The sequence below is a fragment of the Alosa sapidissima genome, chromosome 5 (assembly GCF_018492685.1).
Source record: "Alosa sapidissima isolate fAloSap1 chromosome 5, fAloSap1.pri, whole genome shotgun sequence".
NCBI lineage: Eukaryota > Metazoa > Chordata > Actinopteri > Clupeiformes > Clupeidae > Alosa > Alosa sapidissima.
In genome coordinates, this window is record NC_055961.1 from 12135226 (window position 1) to 12157840 (window position 22615).

Below are 22615 nucleotides of genomic sequence, written 5' to 3' on the forward strand. Positions count from 1 at the left end.
ATATGATATCATGATGTCGTTTTTATAGGGCTTGATCCACACATTGATTATCCATGTCAATGACCGTTGTGATTTAGCTTTCCCAAAATAGCATTCAGAAATACTTTAAATCTCACATTATACATCTCTAGGCTTCATCAGGACGTGTTGTACATAGTTGCAGTTGAGTGCCATTGATATTAACCAGTCAGTCTCCCGCCACTGTTAAAGCAAAAGTCTGCACTTGCAGCCTAAGTGATTACTACACTTGCAATTTTAACAGAGTACATTGCTGGCTTTGATTGGATGTTAGAGTGTACTTTGCGTCTTCACTCTGATTGGCTCATAACATTTTGGCTCCATCCGACCAACCAGTGACAGCGCGATGTGACAGACAACTCTTCAAAATAGGACAGGTTATCTTGCATCGCAGCGTTATCTCCCGTGGGATAGTGTGGTAAAGGCATTGTTCTTTGTACCATTAATTCTCATATCGGTACCATTCATCTTTTTACATTTTTTACAGCTATTACATTTCAGTGCCTTTATTTTAGAATGTGCTCTGCTCTTAACCAGTCTCCTAGTAACATTATATTCGACTACGATCAGAATCGTCGAAATGTGGCTAGTAGTGGTGCAACTTCAGTGTTTATAGCTACATTAATGTATGTGAAACATGGTTTTTAATGTTTTTGTTTCAGCAGGTGTCAGTCGGTCAGTTAGTCAGTCTAGACAAAAACAACACAGCCGCGTTCATCACATAGGCTACAGACATTTTTGGCATTCAGCCTGAGAATGATGGCAACGTCAGATTAAATTCTGCAGTATTAATCGTAGTGCCATCGCAGAGCATATTTGGATTACGCTGCAGCACGAAGGGTGGTCAGATAGCTGCCATTTTATCGGTTTCGGTCGTGATGAGGTTGAGGAAGTGCTGACACTCGGATACCAATCGTTTGAGACGCACAAGGCTTCCCCGAGGCGTGAGAACCATGTCTATGGTGAGCACTACGAACAACCACGCCGAAGCTACCATGGATGATGCTATTGGGGTCTTGTATACGAATCCACTAGACGACTATGAACTGATCCACAGGATTGGGAGTGGGACATACGGTGATGTTTTCAAGGTATTTTATGTGGTTTTAAAACTCAATGTCCTTGTTGTGAAACTTTATGCAGTCAACAGACGGTTGATGGCAGCTTTTCTGTATTCTCTGCAACAACAGGCTGGCAATTTAGCCAGCGCTGTGCATGGTACAACTAACGTTACCTACCATTGGTAAATGTATAGGGCAGGCTATACACTATTATCAGGCCATTTTGTGAGCAGATCAGCATCGCTAAGAGTGATTAGAACGCCTTGTCCAAATGCACGTTTTGTTGAGTTATTGCACATCGAAATTGTAATCTCACACTGACCTTAAAGTAGGCTATGAGACCTGCGTATGAGCCTGTAATGTACTGTAACTGTACAAAAGTAGTACCACACACACAAACACACACATACACAAAGTCAGACAGTCACACAGGAAGATACTTCATGTTTACTGGAGGGCCAAATATAACAACCTGGAGATAACTACACACAATCTGTGAAAGTCAACAGATATTAGGCTATATCATTCTCAATTCATTCTCATCTTTGGTGCATTGTATGATTTGGCAAGGTGTCTCTCAACACCCTCAGTTTTGCCAGTTAACTTGTCATTGACAGATGAGGTCTACAAGGTATGCTGTGATTTCACAGTGAAACAGTGTCTCATCATCACAGGATGTCTTTTGGGTACTACAGGAAAGAAAACAGGAAATGAGGGTTACATTTTTTCGCAAACTTGGTTTTACTTAGCCTATATGCTAGTCTCTTATCATCTTTATGTAGCCTTGACTTTGAAGATGTCTGCATTTTATAGAAAGATGTCTGCTGCCATCTTTACCTTCTGATATCATGGCCTCTACTCAACAGCATAGTAACCTGCTAAACAATGCCTATTTCATTCCAAGGGCATGTACCAACTGCCAAGGCCACCAACACAACATTGTTGAAAACATACAGAGTTGGCCTAATCCAAAATTAAGCAAATCTGATGCCAAGTTAGAGTAGTTTGTCTCTTATCATGTCACATTTCCTGGTAAACTGTAGAACATATAATTGTAAGGTTCATGTACTGTAGAAATAGAGGAAGTGACAATGTATCTGCTCGTGAGAGCATATGAGTGCATGTCATGTCTTAAGGCTGATTTATGTTTCTGCGTCAACTTCGCAATGACTACAGCGTTGCCTCGACGCCGGCGTGAACTTTCGAAGTTCTGCGTCGGCTGTGTCTGCGTTGTTCACCACGGAAACGGTAGTCAGAATGGCGAACCCCAAAGACTGCTGTGCTGAAATATTAATCTTATTTGTTTGGCCTTTTCTTGCTAAGATTTTGACTGTATAATTAATTGTTGCTCATCCAGCCAGTTTCCCTGTTCAAATGTCAACCAGGTTATTGCAACACTGGCCAAGATGAGCAGTAACTCAGACTAATGACATGTGAAGTGATCTCTCAGCAGCCAACTGGTTAGAAATAAACAGGTCCTAGCATAGGTGTGGGCACAAGTCTCTGAAATGATTCTGCAACAGGCCTATGGTTGGATGCAAGCATACAATCAATGTTTGCAAAGCCTGTGTATTGTAGATGAACCCCACCTAGATAAACAATAAGACATAGATAGCCTTGAATGGCTAACCTTTTCCAGCCTAAAAGTCAATTGCATTTCCACTTAGTTCAATGTTGTGAAGAGTGTCTCGGGAACGATGTCAAGTGGCTTTGTGAAATCTACAGGAAATGAACTGAAACTGCAGTTGGTTCAGACAAAGGTGGCAGAATCCGCAGCTTCCCCCCAATCAAGCTACTTCAGAGCAAGCCTGTGGGCCTGTAATCCTTTTAATTTCACTGGTATTCAGCCTCCTGCAGGAAATGAAAGCACATGCCTCTAACTGTACTGAAAACAAAGCCCCATTGAAAGATGTAGGCCACACTGGTGTACAGAAAGTACTTTTTTAACGTCTGAGAAAAGTAAAGTGTATCCATGTGTTTTAAAAAAAAGCACTAGTTTTCACAGGTTTTCACAAACACTTCTCTAGGAATTATCAGAATTGACTAAATTCAGAATGCATGAAGCGTTCAATGCCTAAGGTGGCTCTGTTTACATGTTCATACTCTTGGTTAGATTGAAGTAACATGAATGTTGCATATTACGATGAATCCCTTTTAGCCTGCTTAAAGGCTTCTGGTGGTCAGAGATGATTTGGTAAATGTTCTCTTTTATTCTCTCTCAACCTTCAAAGGCTCGCGATGTCAAAACATCTGTCATTTCAGCCATCAAGGTCATCAAGCTTGATCCTGGTGAGTTCTCATGCTTTACTCAAACTTGTGCCTTAGAGGTTCTTTTGCACTATGCCCAAAACCCACATTTTTGTGGTAGTTTGGCCTAAGATGACGATGCATGTGCATAGAATCTGACAGACAGTGGTGTTTTCTAACTGTGCAAATGGCTGCCTCAGCCCGATAAATTTAGTAGCACAGACTGCAAACAATCATGTGGTGTGAGCAACTGATCTGCTTTCTGTATTGATGGATAGTGCTTAATGTTGCTCGTAGGCAAAGTTATGGATTTGGGGAACAGCATTTGTTGTCGTATGTGTTAGTTTGGCCAGATGACACTATTGTGCTTCTAATGGATCTTTGACTTTCCTTCAGGGGAAGATTTATCAAGTATCCAGCAGGAGATCACCATGATGAAGGAATGTACTCACAAGAACATTGTGGCCTACTTTGGCAGCTATCACAGGTTGGGTTTTGCTGAGAAAGCACTGTAGCTTCATCTGCATTAGACTCCCATTCCAAATAAAGCCAAAACTCTCTCTCTCTCTCTTTCTCTCTTTCTCTTGTGACAGAAACAACAAGCTTTGGATTTGCATGGAATTCTGTGGGGGAGGGTCCTTGCAAGACATTTACCACGGTATGCTTGACCTAACTTGACCCATTAGCCTACATGTTTTGTTTTTTTGGCACCAATCGGGATCGAAAGTATCACTGGATCTGTCCATCTGTTAGTAAATGGATAGTAATGAGGATTTATATCTTGACGGGGCAGATGGCTCGTCTGGGCCTGATCTTGATCTGTCTCTTGCCAGTGTCTGTCTCATAAGTCAGAGTTACTGTTACTGTTAATACACTGCACATAACCTTACTGTGAACCATGCCACTTGCTTTACTGTATATAATACTGTCCACACTACACTATATGTCATATATTGTTTACTCTGCACTACCTGTCTATACTTTTCACATTGCACTTGTGCTTTTTTGCACTTCTGGTTAGACGCTAACTGCATTTTGTTGTCTCTGTACTTGTACTCTGCACAATGGCAATAAAGTTGAATCTAAATCTAATCTAAATTTAAAAAAGAGTAATCGAGTCTTGTTCTAGAGTCTGTTCATTATCTCGTTATTAGTCCTGTTCTTGTTCATGTTCCATGTTGTTAATGTTCCATGTTCTTGTTCCCTGTTCTTGTTCTCTTAGTGACTGGACCCCTGAAGGAGAGACAGATTGCGTACGTGAGTCGGGAAACACTACAGGTGGGTGTGTAAACCCCACGACCCACATACAGTGCATCACAGGCGCCTTTGTGTCTCTACACACAAAGGTTTAGCTGTACTATGACACGACTGTGTGTCTGTCTGTTTGATATCATTCTTCTCCTGTCTGCCATCTCTCATTGGGGATTTCTACCTCTGCTTTCTCCCTCAACAGGGGCTGCACTATCTGCACCAAATGGGAAAGATGCACAGAGACATTAAAGTAATGGTCAAAGCATTCTATTATATCCACACTACAATACTACAGTACTATCTTGTCCAGTTTTTGACCCTGTTGTCCAGTATTTGACCTTGTCGTTGGGCCAATGTTAAAATCGTGTTATAGTATAGTTTGTAATTTCTCAATGGTTTAATTTATATAGAATGGTTGTGCGTGTGTGTGTACGTGTCTGTGTGTGTGTGTGTGTGTGTGCGCGCGCATGTGTGTGTGTATGTGTGTGCGTGCGTGCGTGTGTGTGCGTGTGTGTTCACGCCTGTGTGTGAGGCAGAGAGAGATGTAATTGTCTTCATGTGAGGCTGTGGTGTCTGCGCTCATTGTGTCACTTTGTGTCAATTGCAGGGAGCTAACATTCTCCTGACCGAGCGAGGAGACGTCAAACTGGGTCAGTAACACTCACCTTGCATTCAGAATAAATATAATCTCCCTCATTCTCAATCTCTCTCACACACACACACACACACACACACACACACACACACACAAGCACACACACACACACACACACACACACACACACACACACACACACACACACACATTCTTAAAATGATCATTTCGGATTTTGTTCTTGAATCTTCTTGCTTTACATAGCGGATTTTGGGGTAGCAGCTGAGATTAATGCTTCGGTCTCAAAGAGGAAGTCTTTCATTGGGACACCCTACTGGTAAGCAGTCTTAGCAGATTTAGCATTCGCTAAATCATCTAATGGGAATTCATATCTGCCTCACACTAAATTCATACCTACATAAATGAGCTAACAATTACATTTCTAACATCAACAGTAACATTTTAGTGGTATAGTAGTAAAAAGAGCCATTTTTCCAGGTTCTTCAACAGAAACATTGCATTGAGAGACCATAGTGGTTATGAAAGTACATGCTTGAGATCCACCTAAAGTGTTGAACAAATGAAAACAAATGTATCTGTGTGCTCTAGGAGGAACTGAACAGGTCAAAACATCACTTCTTCTATTTTGTAAGAGATGGGAAATGAGACAGATATGGTTTTTGTTTTTAGTAGTAAAGATTATACCTTTCGGTTTTTCTATGAGCACAGAAATTTAAACTCTCAGACAAAGCTAACAACAATTGCAACGACAGTCTCATACCATTGTAATTACATTTTATTATTATTTACAGACTTAACAGTTCATAAACAGTTTATTAACCAATAATATGAGCAATTGGTGACAAGGCCATTGTCATTATCAATTACCCTATTTCCAGTTATGCTTTATCAAAAAACATCTTCTGTAGTCCTGTATATATAATTCTGCATAGCCAGTCAATGAGCCTGTGCACATGTGCGGAAGACTCCTCACTTGCTCAGTAGCTTCCTGCTGGTCTCTCCTCAGGATGGCCCCAGAGGTGGCTGCAGTGGAAAAGAAGGGAGGGTACAACCAGCTGTGTGATATCTGGGCGGTGGGCATCACCGCCATCGAGCTGGCCGAGCTTCAGCCGCCCATGTTCGACCTGCACCCCATGAGGTGAGCTGGAGCCTGTGGTGCTGTGGCTAGCGCTGTTGCTAAAGCTAGCCCAACTCCAGAGCCTGCCGTTTCAGGCCGGTAGCAATGCGTGCACACTGCATGTAATCGACTATTAGGTTATTTCAGTAGACCTAATGAAGTCAAAGGTCTTTCTAAGGGTTAGGCTTGTCCTTACTTTACTATGAAAAGGGAGAGATCATTTAATGTATTTGGAGTTAAAATGACCTTTCAGTTTAGAGATGACATGGTGTTACTGACAGCAGAGGTTTTGGAATGCCACCATAAACAACTAACTTTTAGGTGTATAGTCTAAAATCTACTCTGTTTATGCAGGCTATTGCTGTTGCCTGCATATGCACGTTATTACTACTGTTATGTCTCTTGCCACTGCTACTACTCCTATTGCCAGAAGAGTCCTGTGCTTTGGGCAGGAAGTTAATGTTGTGCACAGGAAGTTGGAAGGTCATTATATGGATCACGTACAGTATGAGTCATGAGTGGGACAGGGTCAACAGTGTAAGTGTGCTGTCACGTCACTCGGTCTGCCAGTTACTGTGAGACATTCTTCTGTAATTGTCTGCACTGAACCAACAGGCTGACCTGTAAGAATGACATGGGAACATGAGCTTTTAAGGGAGAAAGCAAAAAAGTAAGACCACAGGGATACCTAAGATTATACAGTACATACAAAGTGATCTCCTTTGAGGTTGACATAATAGTGTCAACAACTGTGTCTTCTTGCATCAGTAAATGGAGGAAGTGTAGGTCAGCCATTGTTTTCTTGCCATGTAATGGTGTTATGTCCTAATACGTTTGGACATATCTCCTTCATCTCCCTCCAGAGCCTTAATGGTCATGTCCAAGAGCAGCTTCCAGCCACCCAAACTCAAGGAGAAGACCAAATGGTAATGTCCCTACTGCATATGCCAGCACACTGACTCTCCCTACTAAAGACCTCTGCACACATCTGACACATAACTTTTAGGGAACCCAATGTGTTGCTACGGGTGAAACACTGTCAGCTGTTCCTTGATGTTGAAAATTATGAAAATGTGGATTGTGGATGTGGATACTAGTTTTTTATGCTCTACAGTATAGAGAAGTACTGGTAATATAAGCAAGAAGAACGTGCTTAAATGTATGTTAATTATCCCTTTGTCTTCATAGCAACAAATACAGCATACTGTAGCAATGAAAATGTTGTTTTAATACTCTTGGTATACCATGACCAAGTTGAAAGACTGACTGATGTCAGACATGTTAGAGTGATTTCATCTAAAGCTTGTTTTGATGACTTGCATCATTATCCCTCACCAAATGGCTTTCTCAGGTCAGCTGAGTTTCATAATTTTGTGAAGGCGGCACTGACCAAGAGCCCACGCCGCAGACCAACAGCCGAAAAACTCTTACAGGTAACAGGACATTACATATATCTGCCAATATATATATATATGGCAGATATAACACATGTACTAAATATACGTTTAAACTCGTTCGGCTTTTAATCATGCATGTTGGAGTCACTCAGAGCATTTTGGTTGTATCACTTTTAGGGCAGTGTGAATGGAAAGTTTTGGAATCATTTTTAATCTGATCTCTACTTTAAAAGACATGTTTCCAGTGTTATGAACTGGACAGTTCTGGTTGCAGTCTTTGGGCAGCGTGCCAGCATTATGCAGCGTGACCCCCATTCCCTTTGTTTTCATATAGTAGGCCCCATAATCCCTGCCTAACGGCCTGCTCTTAAGATAATAGCATGATGGTGCATGAGCTCCTCATTTTCCTCTAAATCTCTGGTGTCGTGGTGCGTGACAATGCTTATGAAATATAATACACAAACAGTGGCCCATCAGCCATCCTCCGTGAAGATTAAACTCTTAATATGGAAGTAAATTGCTTCGACCTTCTTTTTTCTGCATAAATCAGAATTCATGTGAAATTGCCCCTCTGTGGACAGTAAATGTGTGTGTGTGTGTGTGTGTGTGTCTCTATTTGTGGTGAACAGAACATTTGTTTTATAATGGTCTGTCAAATGTCTCTCAAAAAAAGCTCTGCCATCATGTTTGTTTTATAAGCAGGAACAGATGCAGTCTCCAATGCAGTGAACATATTTGTGTTGAAACAAACATTTGGTCTGTACATTGCAGACCATAGCAGCCTTATGTTCATCACAAATGCCAGTGGTGTGACAAAATTGCACATTTATTTAATTTATCTTGGAATGATCAGATGTCTCAAGAATTACAGAATAAATGAGACGAGTGAGCTTTCCTTGACTGGGGAAACCCACAAGGGACATTTAAATAAGTTTACTGATTGTTGATTACTGATAATTCATGATCACAAAATAGATGAAAATCTTTTCATAAAAAGACCAAATAAATAAAAGCTTTATAATCTGAATGTAGATTGATATCTAACATTACCTTACTGTCATGAAACGATTTATTCAAATTATCTTTTTTTTCTCTAAAGCAAAATGTAAGCGCAGTCAAGCCCCATGTCCCTGGGATGTCTTTTACTGTTGAGTTATGGGCCTGTGACTTTGACTTGGAAGGAAGTGTGGTTTGTAACTGAATAAATACAGCAGACTCAAGCCCCGCTCTGTTGATTCGGACACATTCCTGTCCTGGTGAATGTGTTCTTTTCCCAGCATGCATTTGTCACTCAGCTGTTGACTCGGACCCTGGCCATCGAGCTGCTGGACATGGCCAACAACCCTGACCTGCAGACGACACTCACCATGGACGAAAGTGACCTTGAGGTAAGTAAAGGCCGGCAGTCTGTTACTTTGCTCCTTTTTTTCACAATCTGCAGTAGAACTCATTCCCAAGCCTTTGAGCTAATGTTGGATTATCAACAGAGGCATTTGTAAACAAAGTGCTTCCAACTAGTGTCAGAACTAGCGTAGCCCTCAGGGACAACTTTTTGTTTGGACTGTTGGCAAGTCATCTTAAGCATCTGCCCTATTTGGCAGTATGAAACACAGCACTCGTGTGTGTGTGTGTGTGTGTGTGTGTGTGTGTGTGTGTGTGTGTGTGTGTGTGGTTATGTATGTGCGTGTGTGTGAATGAGTGCATACATACAGTACATGAGCATACTCATCTGCATGTGTTTATGAGTATTTCATCTACAACATATCTGGAAACATAAACACATATTGGTGTAAATACCATGCATATGGTCACTATGTACTGCTTGTGTGTATGCAGACCTGCAGTGCCTTCCCGGATAAGATCCAGTCGTTGGGGAAACACCTGCTTGTCCAGAGGACCCAGTCGGAGGAGCAGTGTAAGTACTGGGGCTCATCTCTAGTCTGCTGCTTGTTTATTGTTTATCACATCAAAAACCTCAGCCGGTTTATTTTGTATGCTGAATATAGCATGACGTGAAGTTGATGCAAGATGTGGTGGGATTGGAAGCATGTCAAAAGAACTTTGACTACATTAGCTCATTCATGGTTTTAGTGGTCTTACTTTTATTTTGGTGTCATGACAACAACACCATTCTTTTGCATTTAATACCATAGCAAAGAGGTGGTTGTTTTTCATATTGATTACACTTTTATTGGTTTGGCTCGTGCTGCAGTGTATTGGCATTGCAGTTTTGACTGAATTGGCGCCCCTGAGCTCTCTGGTAAATCTGACCACCCCAGCAGTGATGAGGGAGACAGGGCCGGCCACTGAGAGCCTATTGTTTGGATACTGCTCTGGGTTCCAGAATGGCATGGAACCACGCCAGTTCCAGAAGGGCACCCATAGCCACTGCAGCAATGAGAGGCCACTCCAGAAAACATGAAAGAGGGCAGTGTTGACAGCTATGTGTGCGTATGCGCACGCGCGTGTGTGCGTGTGTGTGTGTGTGCGTGTGTGTGTGTGTGTGTGTGTGGGGGGGGTGTAGTACAGGACTGTATTAACTGCAGTCATAAAACACATTAACAGGATATTTTTAGTGTGAAAGTGTCATTTCCGGAGAGGCTACGCCCTGTATGAAGTGACTGCATGGTGAGCAAAGCATAGTGACTAAAACATTGCAGTCATTAGCCAGGTGTTTTCCTGACAACAGAAATGACCTTTTTTAATGAACAATGAATGAACAACACCTCTCATAAGATAAAAATGAAAATAGCTTTGTCAACAAAAGATACATTAAAGCTTTCAATTAACAGTAATTATTGTCTGTTGGTACTTCATTCATTAGCACACTCTGCGCCACATTCCTAGTCTTTTCTCCATTTGCAAAGCTCTTGTATTGTTGTGCGTGCCTTACATGCTTTCTGACACGCAGTACAAAGACTTAGGCACCATGCTCAGTTCCTGTTTACCAGGGAGAAGTAACAGGGTTTATACTCATACAGATCTTTTTGAAAATGAAAGTCCTTGAGGGGAGCAATTATAGGGTGCTGTTTGTGCATGTGTATTTACTTTTGAACCTTGAAAACATTTGAGCCCGTTTTAGATGTCCTGGGCCTGTTCAAAGTCCCTGATTATACAGTCTGTTACTAGTACTGTGGTAATGGATTTTTAAAAATGTATTTATTGTAAGAGCAATGAAATGAGATGGAAGAATTCTCCATTGTGGTCTTTTTTAGTTGATCACATGAAATTTGGACCTCCCATAAGGAAAGAGACTGATCCCACCCCTGACCTGGTAGGATGTTTGTTTTATTATTTGTGGTATTTTTTTCTGTTGAAAGTAATATTTAAGTAAAGAAAATGTAAGGAGGAAAGTCAGGTTAACTGTGTGACTTCTCAACAGGCCCTGTATGATGAATGGAGTACCATTGGGGTCAGCAAGGACTCCCCGTAAGTGCTCTCTCTCTGTCTGTCTGTCAGTGTGTGTGTGTGTGTGTGTGTGTGTGTGTGTGTGTGAGGGTTGTGCAAAAGTCCAGAATTGAATTGAAGCTGGCTCTTAAATTCCAATTCAATTCTTCAATTTCACCTGCATTGCAATTCGAATTTTGCACAACCCTGGTGTGTGTGTGTGTGTGTGTGTGTGTGTGTGTGTGTGTACATGCACATATTCTCTTATGGTTCCTATAAAGGTTTATAGATGAAGCTAAACTATTTGGATTTTTTGTAGGAGTTTGTTGGAAAGTGTTGAGGAGGCATTGCAGAGGTAAGAAAACCAGAAAGCCATTGTTTTTATCCTACGAGTCAGTGTGCTAAAGCTAAAGTTTCCGCTATAATTTCATTTATTTGTAGTATTATATATAATTGTATATCAAGGCCCTTTATGTTTAACAACTTATGACGTCCCTTGACTACTAGGAGTCTTAACTAATACTTCAGTAGAAGTTACTTTGAGTCACTGACACTGTAAGATTCAAATGTTGTATTTAATGTCTGTAGTTGTTTCATGTCTATTGAGCATTGCATTTTAATTACAGAAGTCTAACCATCAAGAGGGCTCTGCCTGCTGGAGGGAATGCAAATGTAAGTCTGTGGCTGTAGGTAGGAATCACACAAACAAACAATGTCAAACTTATTTGACCTTTGGAGGATATTTGGATACTTTAGCAGGCTTAGTACGGTGCTATGCAGAGTTATCGTTGGCAGTTTAACTCAAATTACTGAAATTGTGGTTCAAACATTAATAAACTCTGTCATAGACATAGGAGTTAGAACAACGTCTTTGACTGGCTGATTGCATGAGTGAATCCAGTACAGTAAATACAAGCTGCTCAAAGGCTAAGCAACACTCCTCACATCTGTTTTTTGATAACCCAGGATTCCCCAGGCTCTGATGATGAGGACAAATATGGCACTGTGAAGAGAGGCACCGTGGTGTCAGAGTTGTCCTCCACCTCCTCCGTCTCCTCCTCCACCACCTCCATCTCCTCCACCCCGCTCAACGCTAAGACCCCGGGCAGCGCTCCGGCTCCCCTCCTGGACGAGTCGCCCCTCCTGGGTGGCTCGGGCCTCTGTGACCTCTCGCTCTCGCTGCTGGCCGGCTCGGCGCTCTTCTCCGACTCGGCGCTCTTCTCCGACTCGGCGCTCTTCTCCGAGTCCTCGATGAGTCTCAGCTCGCTGCTCTCCTCCCCCACGGAAGGTAAACCACCACCATGGTTACCATGGTCACCATGGTCACCACGTCCACCGCGGTGACTGCGGTGCTCCCACTCCTCCTCTGAATGCCTTCCCTATGCTAGGCATAGGCTTTGATTATATTGCACAATAATGGTGGTTAGAACTGAGCTGTTTATTCCAAAGATGTTCTCCACTTTGTATGTTTGTCTAAAGCAGGGTTAGGTCTTGTGTGATCGTTTGTTTTATTTTGCACAGCATCATAGAGCAGTTCCATAACAGTCCTTCATTACTTCATTGTTGCTTTACACTCCATTTCACCATAGCTTTATTCACATTCAGTCAAGTCTGATCCTAAAATCTTGCTCACACTAATGCCATGGAGTTGAACTACTCCCCCCCCCCCCCAACCCTGGCCCACAGTGACGTGAAGTGGAGCGTACAGAGGGGTGATTATCGAGCATGCCGCTGTGGTCAGAACAGAGAAGGCTGGCTCATTCCTCAGAGTGTTTCCATTCCTTTCACCCCCCCTCTAATGTCTAAACCCTGCTTGCTTGGGGGAGACTTGAAACTGTGGCGTGGGATTGCAGTGACACATGTGTGCCTCCAGGGGGCGGTGTTCCCAAGGAGCCAGGGGGAAAAGCGGGGAGGGACGCGCCTCCGACTCGCCAGCCTCCTCTGTCGCCAGAATGGAGCACGCTTCGCAGGAAGACCGAGGAGTCGGTGAGTGGGACTCCGCAGGAAGTATTCCCAGTGGAATAATAGGAAGACATAAATAAATGAAAGAAACCTTAAATATTACATACAAAATGTTACACTGACCTAAGAATACAGGGATTGAATGAATTCTGTGGTGCTGAGAAACACAGGCTGTGCAATAAGTCTGTTTTTGTTTATTTGTTTGTTTGTTTGTTATGATTAAGTGTTGTAACGTTATGTTTTTTCTGCTCTACAGAGGTCTGACTCCCACGGGCTCCCCCCTACACCCCACGTGCACGTTAGTCATCTTTTATGGAAATAAATACTCGCAACAAAACTGCAAAAGTATCTGATCTCCTATCAGTATCTGTGAGACCTGCATTTTTGATAGTTACCATTATCAGAGCATATGCATTATTACTGTCAAGCACAATTGTTCATGTCTATAAAAGATCCCTGTCTGGTTATACAACGAGACATTGTTGAATATTTTAGTCACTGATTAATATTTCAAACTGTCAGTGAAATGCAATAGATGCTTACTGCTGATAGCAGCTTCAATGATTTATAATCATATTCACTCATTGTGCTAGTTTTTCAACATGAATAACACATCCTCCATTTGTGTTTTGTGTTTGGTATTGATAAGGGCAAGTGAACTGTACCTAAAGCTCATGTGTCTGTGTTCTAGATGGGAGCCTGTTTCTCTAAGGTGTTCAACGGTTGTCCCCTGAAAACCCATTGTGCTGTGACGTGGGTTTTACCAAAGACCAAAGGTAAACTCCACCAAGAAGGAAATAATAAAACATTATATTCATCTACTTTACAGTAACTCCCATATTAGATAACAGAAGACCCATAAAATCTTTCCATCAATCAAAATGCATTCCTGTAGTATCTTATAAAAAAACAACTATTAATAATAATAATAATAATAATTACACAGGGATCATGTCTGGGTCATAACACGGCTATAACATATGTAGCCGTGGCCGTCTGGGTCATGTGTATAACCAGTAGCCGTGGCCTACTAGTTAGGAACGGCTGAAGTGCCCTTGAGCAAGGCACCTAACCACTTACTGCTCCCCGAGTGCCGCTGTAGCAGGCAGCTCACTGTGTGTTTACTGTGTGCTGAGTGTGTTTCACTAATTCAAGGATTGGGATAAATGCAGAGACCAAATTTCCCTCACGGGATCAAAAGAGTATATATACTTATACTTAGTAACATACAGTACATAGAGATACAAAGATGAGTTCCCACTGTGTTTATGATGTGGTGGTTGTTCCTCCTCTGTGCCCAGATCAGTACCTCATCCTGGGAGCAGAGGAGGGAATATACACCCTCAACCTCCACGAGCTCCACGAGGACACCATGGAGAAGGTACAGCGTTTTTTCATGCATACTTTCTTCAATTTGAAGCCACCCTGGTCAAACTACCTTAGTGTCTATGTTTTTATTAAAAATATTAAATCCCTCTGTCACTGGTATGGAGTTTAGCCTCACTTAATAATGTTATATGGCATACGTATGTAAGCACACAGGGTATATACAGTTCGGCTCATATGTTTTTGAACCCATGCTAAAGCTAAAGCATAATCTTTTGGAAATTGATCTTAATGCCTTAATTTAAAAAAATGAGGAAAACTCCAACCTTTAAGGACACCAATTTTCTTTGTGAAGGAATAATCTATCATAATTAAATAAATGTTCTCCCTTAAAATATAGGGGTCATAAATATTCACAAGTATTCAGTTAGCCTATTAGCTGGTTTGATTTGCATTGAGCTCAATGAGCATCAAACCAGCTAATAGGCTAGCTGAAATAACACCATGAAAGGTATGTGATGATGTGGGGCTATTTTAATTCCAAAGGCCAAAGGAACTTTATCAGGATGCATAGTATCCTGGATCCATGAAATAACTGGCCTTTAAAAATAAAAATCTGCCTGCCTCTATGGGAATTTAATATAGGGGTGCGAATACATATTTATGATACATTATTCATTCACAAAGAAAATTGGTGTCCTTAAAGGTTGGATATTTCCTCATTTTTTTTACTTAAGGCATTAAGATCAATTTCTAAAAGATCATTTTATATTCCTCTTTTTAGTCAACTTTAGCATGGGTTCAAAAACGTATGAGCCTAACTGTATTTGTCATTTTATTGTGACATTTCATTGCATTTTATTATTACAAATTATGTTCTAATAGACAGTTAATGTGCCTGTATGAAGTGTTCCAATTTGATTGTATGAGCATATGGACCCTTTCAAGAGAGTTCCATTATCAGCATCATAGTTGGCCCCACAAGACTTCCTTTTTAACATTCCATATGTTATCTTAATGTAGAGGAAGTAGATTGGGGCCCAAATAGAATGTTCAAGCATTGTTTTTGTTTACCTTGTTGAAAGGGTCCATTTACAAAAGACAAAGACTGTAATAGGGTAGTTATTATGTGTGACCAGTGCACATGTATGCCCTGTGATACAGCTCCTTCCCCAGAGATGCACCTGGCTGTATGTCATGAACAATGTGCTGATGTCTGTTGCAGGTAATTCCTCTCGTTGCTTAGACAACATATTTTTGTGTCACTATGAAAATATATAGGGAAAATGCCCCATGGGATGCAATGCTTTCAGTCTGTAGTCATTCTTGGCTCTGTGCTGAAGTTTGAGCTTGTGTATGTTATTCGAAACTCAGACTTTGTGTAAGTAGAGGCCACTGACTGTATCACCTCTTGACCTCACCCCAGGTGACCTTGCCTCTGATTGGTTCACAGGCAAGTCCTCGCAGCTCTCCTCCCACAGCCTCCCGGCACTCTTCGATGAGCGGCGAAACATGCAGAGGAGGCAGGGCCACCTGTCCATCAACGCACACCGCCTCAGCACCAGGATCAACTCCAAGTGAGTGGACGCACGTGGACACAGTCACACACCATACACAGAGATTAGTCAGAGAATACCAGTAGTAGTAGCCACTGTTCATTTACAGATTGTACAGGTAAACATTTTTGACAAATTGAGTTATTAAGCTAATTAAATGTGATGCATCATATGTTAGGTTAAGACATAAGAAAAGGGACCATCAAGTAATTAATTTTAAATAATTGTTTCTTTTCCTAAAAAAATCATTCAGCCAGATAGTCAGCCAGTTTTGTATCGGGCCATCCTAACATCTTCAAGAAAATGCATCTTCAATCCATTCACTGAAATGTAGTTAGGTGCACACTGAAATGTAGTTAGGTGCCAGTGGTGGAGGAAGTACTGAAACTCAGTACTTAAGTAAAAGTAATATAAGCAGAGAAATATTTACTTTAGTAAAAGTAAAAGTACCACAATGCCAACCCTACTTAAGTAAAAGTAAAAAGTACCTGGTTTTAAATGTACTTTAAGTATTAAAAGTAAAAGTACTTGCATAATGATTTATTATCTTAAAATCTAGGCCTATAAAAAAATCAGTAGCCTATGAGCTGTGGCATTTTAATAAAGCTGTTTTAGGTTATACTAGGCTAGATAGTTTTAAGCTGATGTAATTGTGCTTACCATCCGTGGCCCAGTTTACATTCTGACTTAACAATTCTGGAGACTAATTCTGGTTATCGTGATCTGCTGAGTTAAGTATCATTCAGCAAAACACGAGAGCCTGAAGTTTATCAGGGTAGACAAGGGAAACGTCTGGTGGATCATAATGCCAATTCTGCTGGTCCAGATTGAACAGAAAAGTTGTTGAGAAAGGTGTCTTTATGAGACGGTTCAGTTTCACTTGCGCAGACGCACATAGACATTGAATGAGCGCTCACTTTACTGCCCCCCAAATGTAGGCTATGCCTCTTTATTTGATCACACAATTAAGAAATATTTTAATCCGGAACATGTTTAGTTTTTTTTGGACATCGGTTCTATAGTCTACCATTCATTTGTGCCGCAAATGATCAGACGTGTGACAGACGAATGGGCATAGCCTGTAACTTCGCTGCTCCACGGACTGGCCCTGCTCCAGATAATAGACAGAGAATGGCAAGCATATGCTCAGGGCACAGAACACAGTTGCATGTCCAGTATAGCCATGGGTCTGGTGAATATAGCCTACCAAATGCAGATGGCTACAAGCTCACGCTTTGCCTGGTCTAGACTAGTTTCAAAGATTTAGAAGCGGGGCACGTAGCACGATCTTTAGCAACCCAGCCCCCTGGTGAAACAAACGTGTTTGTCAAAGAGAAAAAAAAAACTGATCATAAAATGTAATGTAAAAAGGAACGATGGTGTTGTAGAAATGTAGCGGAGTAAAAGTACAGATAAATGCTGCAAAATGTAACGAAGTAAAAGTCAAAAGTATGCACTATAGATTCTACTTAAGTAAAGTACAAATACGTGGAGTATTTGTACTTCGTTACATTCCACCACTGTTAGGTGCACACTGACATGTGGCATGCTCTGCCCCTGCAGGAAGTACTCCATGTCTGTGAAGATACCAGACACTAAAGGCTGCCGTGGGTGTCGTGTAGGTGAGGAAGCACGTCTGTGGATCAAAGAATGAGCCTTTGTTGTTAAACACCAGCCATCATCAACCACCTGTATCTCTCTCTCTCTCTGTTCTCTCTCAGTTCTCTCTCTCAATTCCCTCAATGCCATAATGAAACAATCTCTCTCTCTCTCTCTCTCTCTCTCTCTCTCTCTCTCTCTCTCTCTCTCTCTCTCTCTCTCTCTCTCTCTCTCTCTCTCTCTCAATGCCCTCAATGCCATAATGAACCAATATCTCTCTCTCTCTCTCTCTCTCTCAATGCCCTCAATGCCATAATGAACCAATATCTCTCTCTCTCTCTCTCTCTCTCTCTTTCTGTCCTCTCTCTCAATGCCCTCAATGCCATAATGAACCAATCTCTCTCTCTCTCTCTTTCTCTTTCTCTTTCTCTCAGTGCGTAACCCCTACACAGATAGCACCTTCCTTTGTGCCTTGGTGCCTTCTGGTTTAGTTCTTCTTTTGTGGTATGATCCGCTGCAGAAGTTTATGCAACTTAAGGTAAGCAACCACCCACAGACACCTGTATTGTGGAACAGTACAAACAGGCACGAGAGCAATAATGAAGCACAGAGATGAGCTCTGTGTAGATAGTTGACTAAATATTAATCTCTCCCCCCCCGCCCAGCACATAGCGATGAGTTTGCCCGAGTCGCTGCCCATCGTTGAGCTCCTGGTGGTGGAGAGCGAGGAGCTGCCGCTGTTGTGTATAGGGGTCAAAGGTCACTCGCCACACACAGCACACACTAACGGGCAGCTGAAGTTTGACCTCATCCGCCTGGACGATACCCCTCAGGACAAGCCAGGTACTGAATGCACGGAACCTGTGTATGGTCCCACTAGGCCCTACTATTGTGCTGCACAAACATGTCACTCCTGATGTCAGTTCAGAATGAATAACAAATCAGTGATGACAAAAAGCCTGGTAGGGGAATGTGGAGGAGGTTGGTGCTTTGGTTTGGTAGACTATGCAAATTATTTTTTCCCCAATGATCATAGTGTTCTTCTTCAGTTCATTCATCATTGTGTTGTCAGCACTGTGCTTTAAAGAGATCCATCCTTCTAATTTGAATAAAATTGCAACATTGTGTGTGTGTGTGTGTGTGTGTGTGTGTGTGTGTGTGTGTGTGTGTGTGTGTGTGTGTGTGTGTGTTGACAGATGGCGAATCTCTCAGTGTGCAGCAGGTAACTCAGCTGGACAGAGACACCGTTCTGATTGCACTGGAAAGTGAGTTCATCTTTATGTCCTCATTTCCTGTTGGGGCACAGCAGGAAGAGGCCAACCCTTCTCTATTACTGCCTGTGACTTCCTCCATGGTGGCGTAGCACAAACGCATGTGTTGGGTTTTAGGGTGTTACTGATCATACAGACACTCTTTTCTAGCGAATCTCCTGTAAGCTGTGAATACTGAGGCAGAATTATGAGACACAGCACTTTTAATCAAGTCAAGTTAATTTATTTACATAGCACATTTAATGCAACAGGGTTGACCCAAAGTGCTTTAAACTTTAACATTAGATCCCAGTCATCTGAGTGAATTTCTTTCATTTTTTATGAAAATTCAGCACTTATAATGCATAATGCAAACTGAGATGGATTGATTCTGTGAAGTAAAGTGGTTCAAATGGTTTGCTGACCTGAACCATTTTGTATATGGAGAGTAGCCTAACATTTCTGATGTGAACTATGCTGATCCTTGAAACATATGACTTTATCAGGCTTCTACTTGGGTCTGCTGATAAGAGCAATTGTTTAAATATATGACCCTAAGAGAGATTATAATAATTTCTTTATGAACTCTGTTCTGTCTAAATGTTGCAGTAGTTCACCTTGCACAAAGATTTTCAGGTAGTCACAGATGTGAAATGTATTTGTTTTAAATACAGTATGTAGTGCCTTTGGTGGAATATCTGTGTTTAGTCATGTTAGTGCCCTCTTGTGTCCAGTGGTGGTAATGGTCCTAAAATAAATCCTATAGCAGTTAGGGACTTTACTGAGTTTGTGACCATGGCTTGGATTACGGGAACAACCGTCACTAAGAACATAGTGCTGTTCAGAGAACAGCCTGCATAAACCATGTTTACATCAGGTGCAACAGGTGTCAATTGTTGACATAGTTGTGGGGTTGTGTGGATGGATTGGCACATCGTAAACCGAGTTCGGGAGATTAGCACCACGGTCTTGCCTGTCTGTGTATGTAAACACTGCTCTGTCTAATGGCTTAGAACAGGAATAGACATGGGTGTCTGCATTTGGAGAACTCTCTGTGCTGCTGAGAGCAACAATGCAGAACAAAATAGAGTAGAGTAGAATAGAATGTTAAAACCTCAACTCTGCTTGAATTATAAAATAATTTATCTATTTATAGATATATTATTGCATTGTTATTTATACAATGACTTTGCATAACCATATTACAGTTTTGACCTCGTATTGTGCCCCTTCCCTACAGAAACTGTGAAAATTGTGGATCTACAGGGATGTCCCATCAAAAACATGGCCTCAGCGCTCACCTTTGATTTTTCCATTGAGACTTTGGGTGAGTGTGTGTGTGTGTGTGTGTGTGTGTGTGTGTGTGGTGTGTGCTCGCGCATGCATGCTTACTTCTTGTTGTTTGTTTATATTTTTTATGAGCCAAATTTGTAATGTCTCGTGGGAATTGTGTTTTTAGATGTCATGTCCTGCTACACAGACCAGAGGATGTGGAATAATGTTGTTTCAACTGTCGTTGTCCCCATATGAATAATGAATACAGACTGTACAATGTGTCGTGTTTGGTGTGGAGAGATTCAGTTTTGCAGCACTATGCATCAACCGTGTCCCTGGTACTCCCAGATCCCAATATGAAGTGATGATGGCGCGTAGTTTGGTTTTAACATACCACATCTGTAAATGTTCAAACAGTGGAATGCTCTGCTATGTTTTGTCATGTCTTATAGTAAAAAGGCTTTTCTTGCTCTCTAGTGTGTTTGCAGGACAGTGCCCTTGCCTTCTGGAAACATGGACTCGGTGGGAGGAGCCTCTGTAAGAATGAGGTGATGTCATTTGAAACTTCAGTTCCAGTGAAACCCAAGTTAATGAAAGCACACTGACATAAGGGGTCTTGGATACACCTCTGTCGCCTCTCACTATACCGGCCTATTTGAAAGATTTTTCAGTGCATATTACTTATTAAACTGCAAGCCACATCTCAACAGTATTTTCCCCATGCTGTACCAGAGTCTGGCCACTTGATGTTAATATTTTTTTTTGTTTGGTTTGTTTTTACTACAGGTAACGCAGGAGATAACAGACAAAAGTCGCATATTCAAAGTCTTAGGGACAAATAGGTATGTTATCATCACTTCTGGTATCCACACTAATATCTATTGTAGTATACACACCTACTCAGCCTCCGCATGATGGCCAACATGTAAACCTCACACCGCTTTCTACCATGCAGGGACATCATTCTCCAGAGCACACCCACAGAGGATCCATCCGCTGCCAGCAACCTGTACATCCTCACAGGCCATGAGAGCAGCTACTGAGAGGAACACGCAGGGGATTTGGACTCGGGACCGGGACATAGTCTCCACACACCCACGGAGGATATGAAGACCAGCCCTTAGATGGTCGTCCTTCAGAAAGCAGAGGGGATAGTGACGGAGCAACGCTGTGAGCTACAGCAGAGAGATCCCCCCCCCCCCCCAGAGCAAAGCTCCCATTAGCTGACCTAGGGTCAGTTGAGAGGGCTGGCAGAAGGTTGCAAGGAGACTGGTGTTGTGTAGTGAGTTGAGTTTTTTGACTTGACTTACTTGTCAGTTTTTGTTATTTATTTAAAACAATTTATTTTGGTGAGATAGCCCTCTGTGGGCAAAGATGGAGAAAGGCAGCTTGTGGTGTCGGGAGACTTGAATGATTCCTTCAAGAAGAAGAAGAAGAAAGTGTGGTGCTGGACAACACCCTGAGAAAAGCCACAAGACAAGCAAGCAAACAGTCCGGAGGAGCACTGCTGGCTGGTCACCGACGCCCAGAGCTCTTGGGATTTTTCCACTCATTATGTTCACTGGTCGCCAGAGGAAAGACGTTCTGGCTCATATCGCAGCCAGCCCAGTCAAGCAGAAAACTTGAGTGAACCATTGATGGTTATGTACACGTATGCCATGGAATCGGTCACCTGACCTTTCGTTAGCACATGCCAACTTCCGCAGAGCTATCAGCATACTCTGCCCTCAAAGGGTAATAGAACATAATTTGCCATTGCCTGGGAACAGCAAAATGCTAACCAAAAAGCAATGTTGTGGTCACGTGAGTGACGTATATTTATGAGTTGTATTACTTCAGGCCTTTCTGGAAATGTGTGAGAACTGGAGCACAGGTCATTACGAACAGACTAGCGACTCAAATAAGTAAATACTGCTTATCCCATGGACATGTTAACGCCATGGAAAACAGACGAGAATGTAGATCATTAAGTTGTTGAGATCTTAGGTGTATGGAGGGTGGAGGGGGAGAAACTTTCCTCTGTTTGCGCTATGAGCTCATTTGTCATGGGGTAGACCAGCCAGCTAGCCACCTATGACATCACTCCTCAGTTTGGAAAGGGGACTGTTCCAAAGATTTGATACAACATTCCCTTTGTTGAAATGGGCTGAACCTCAAGAGACTTGTCTTTTTTTAGAGTGTCACGCGAGCCAGCGAGAGTTTGGGATTATTTTGTGGTAGTGTGAAGGAAGAACCTCTCCATTAACAACTGTGTGATTCATGGGCTCAGACAAATACAGTCTTTCAAAAGGCTGTAAAACTGAGCGATAGAAAACACAAAGCAAATTGCCTGAGAATGTATTGGTTGCCAAAGATGAAGAACGAAAATAAACATCTATGTTCCAAGAATGTTTTGTGACTTATTTTGTGATATTTATGAGTTCACATGAGTATTATGTTTTCCTTCTTCACTTGTTCTTTTAGTTTGTATTCATCACTGGCGTTCCTGTAGGTTTACTGAACAGTAGGGGGCATTATAAACAAACACAGAAGAGGCATCTACGTTTAGACTAA

General features: G+C 41.9%; 1 protein-coding gene across 1 annotated transcript; it reads left to right on the top strand.

Annotated features, from left to right (window-relative positions):
* Window positions 1–372: 372 nt before the first annotated feature.
* On the top strand, window positions 373–22447 carry map4k6 (mitogen-activated protein kinase kinase kinase kinase 6). The gene is made up of 32 exons (XM_042091184.1): window positions 373–1109; window positions 3311–3368; window positions 3723–3813; window positions 3920–3984; window positions 4549–4604; window positions 4780–4827; window positions 5185–5227; window positions 5437–5509; window positions 6200–6331; window positions 7174–7236; window positions 7662–7743; window positions 8985–9095; window positions 9544–9622; window positions 10923–10981; window positions 11090–11136; window positions 11414–11449; window positions 11721–11766; window positions 12061–12382; window positions 12968–13080; window positions 13313–13354; window positions 13748–13832; window positions 14358–14437; window positions 15547–15607; window positions 15836–15959; window positions 17502–17560; window positions 17972–18075; window positions 18203–18380; window positions 18734–18802; window positions 20028–20114; window positions 20540–20610; window positions 20849–20904; window positions 21018–22447. The coding sequence occupies exons 1-32, from the start codon at window positions 972–974 to the stop codon at window positions 21103–21105; spliced, it is 2766 nt and encodes a 921-aa protein (XP_041947118.1). The 5' UTR covers window positions 373–971; the 3' UTR covers window positions 21106–22447.
* Window positions 22448–22615: the final 168 nt, after the last annotated feature.

What these genes read in the sequence shown, in the direction of transcription:
- map4k6 (XM_042091184.1), top strand. Translation starts at nt 972, where the DNA reads ATGTCTATGGTGAGCACTACGAACAACCACGCCGAAGCTACCATGGAT. An exon ending in CATACGGTGATGTTTTCAAG is followed by an intron (nt 1,110 to 3,310) that starts GTATTTTATGTG and finishes CAACCTTCAAAG; the next exon opens with GCTCGCGATGTCAAAACATC. An exon ending in GGTCATCAAGCTTGATCCTG is followed by an intron (nt 3,369 to 3,722) that starts GTGAGTTCTCAT and finishes ACTTTCCTTCAG; the next exon opens with GGGAAGATTTATCAAGTATC.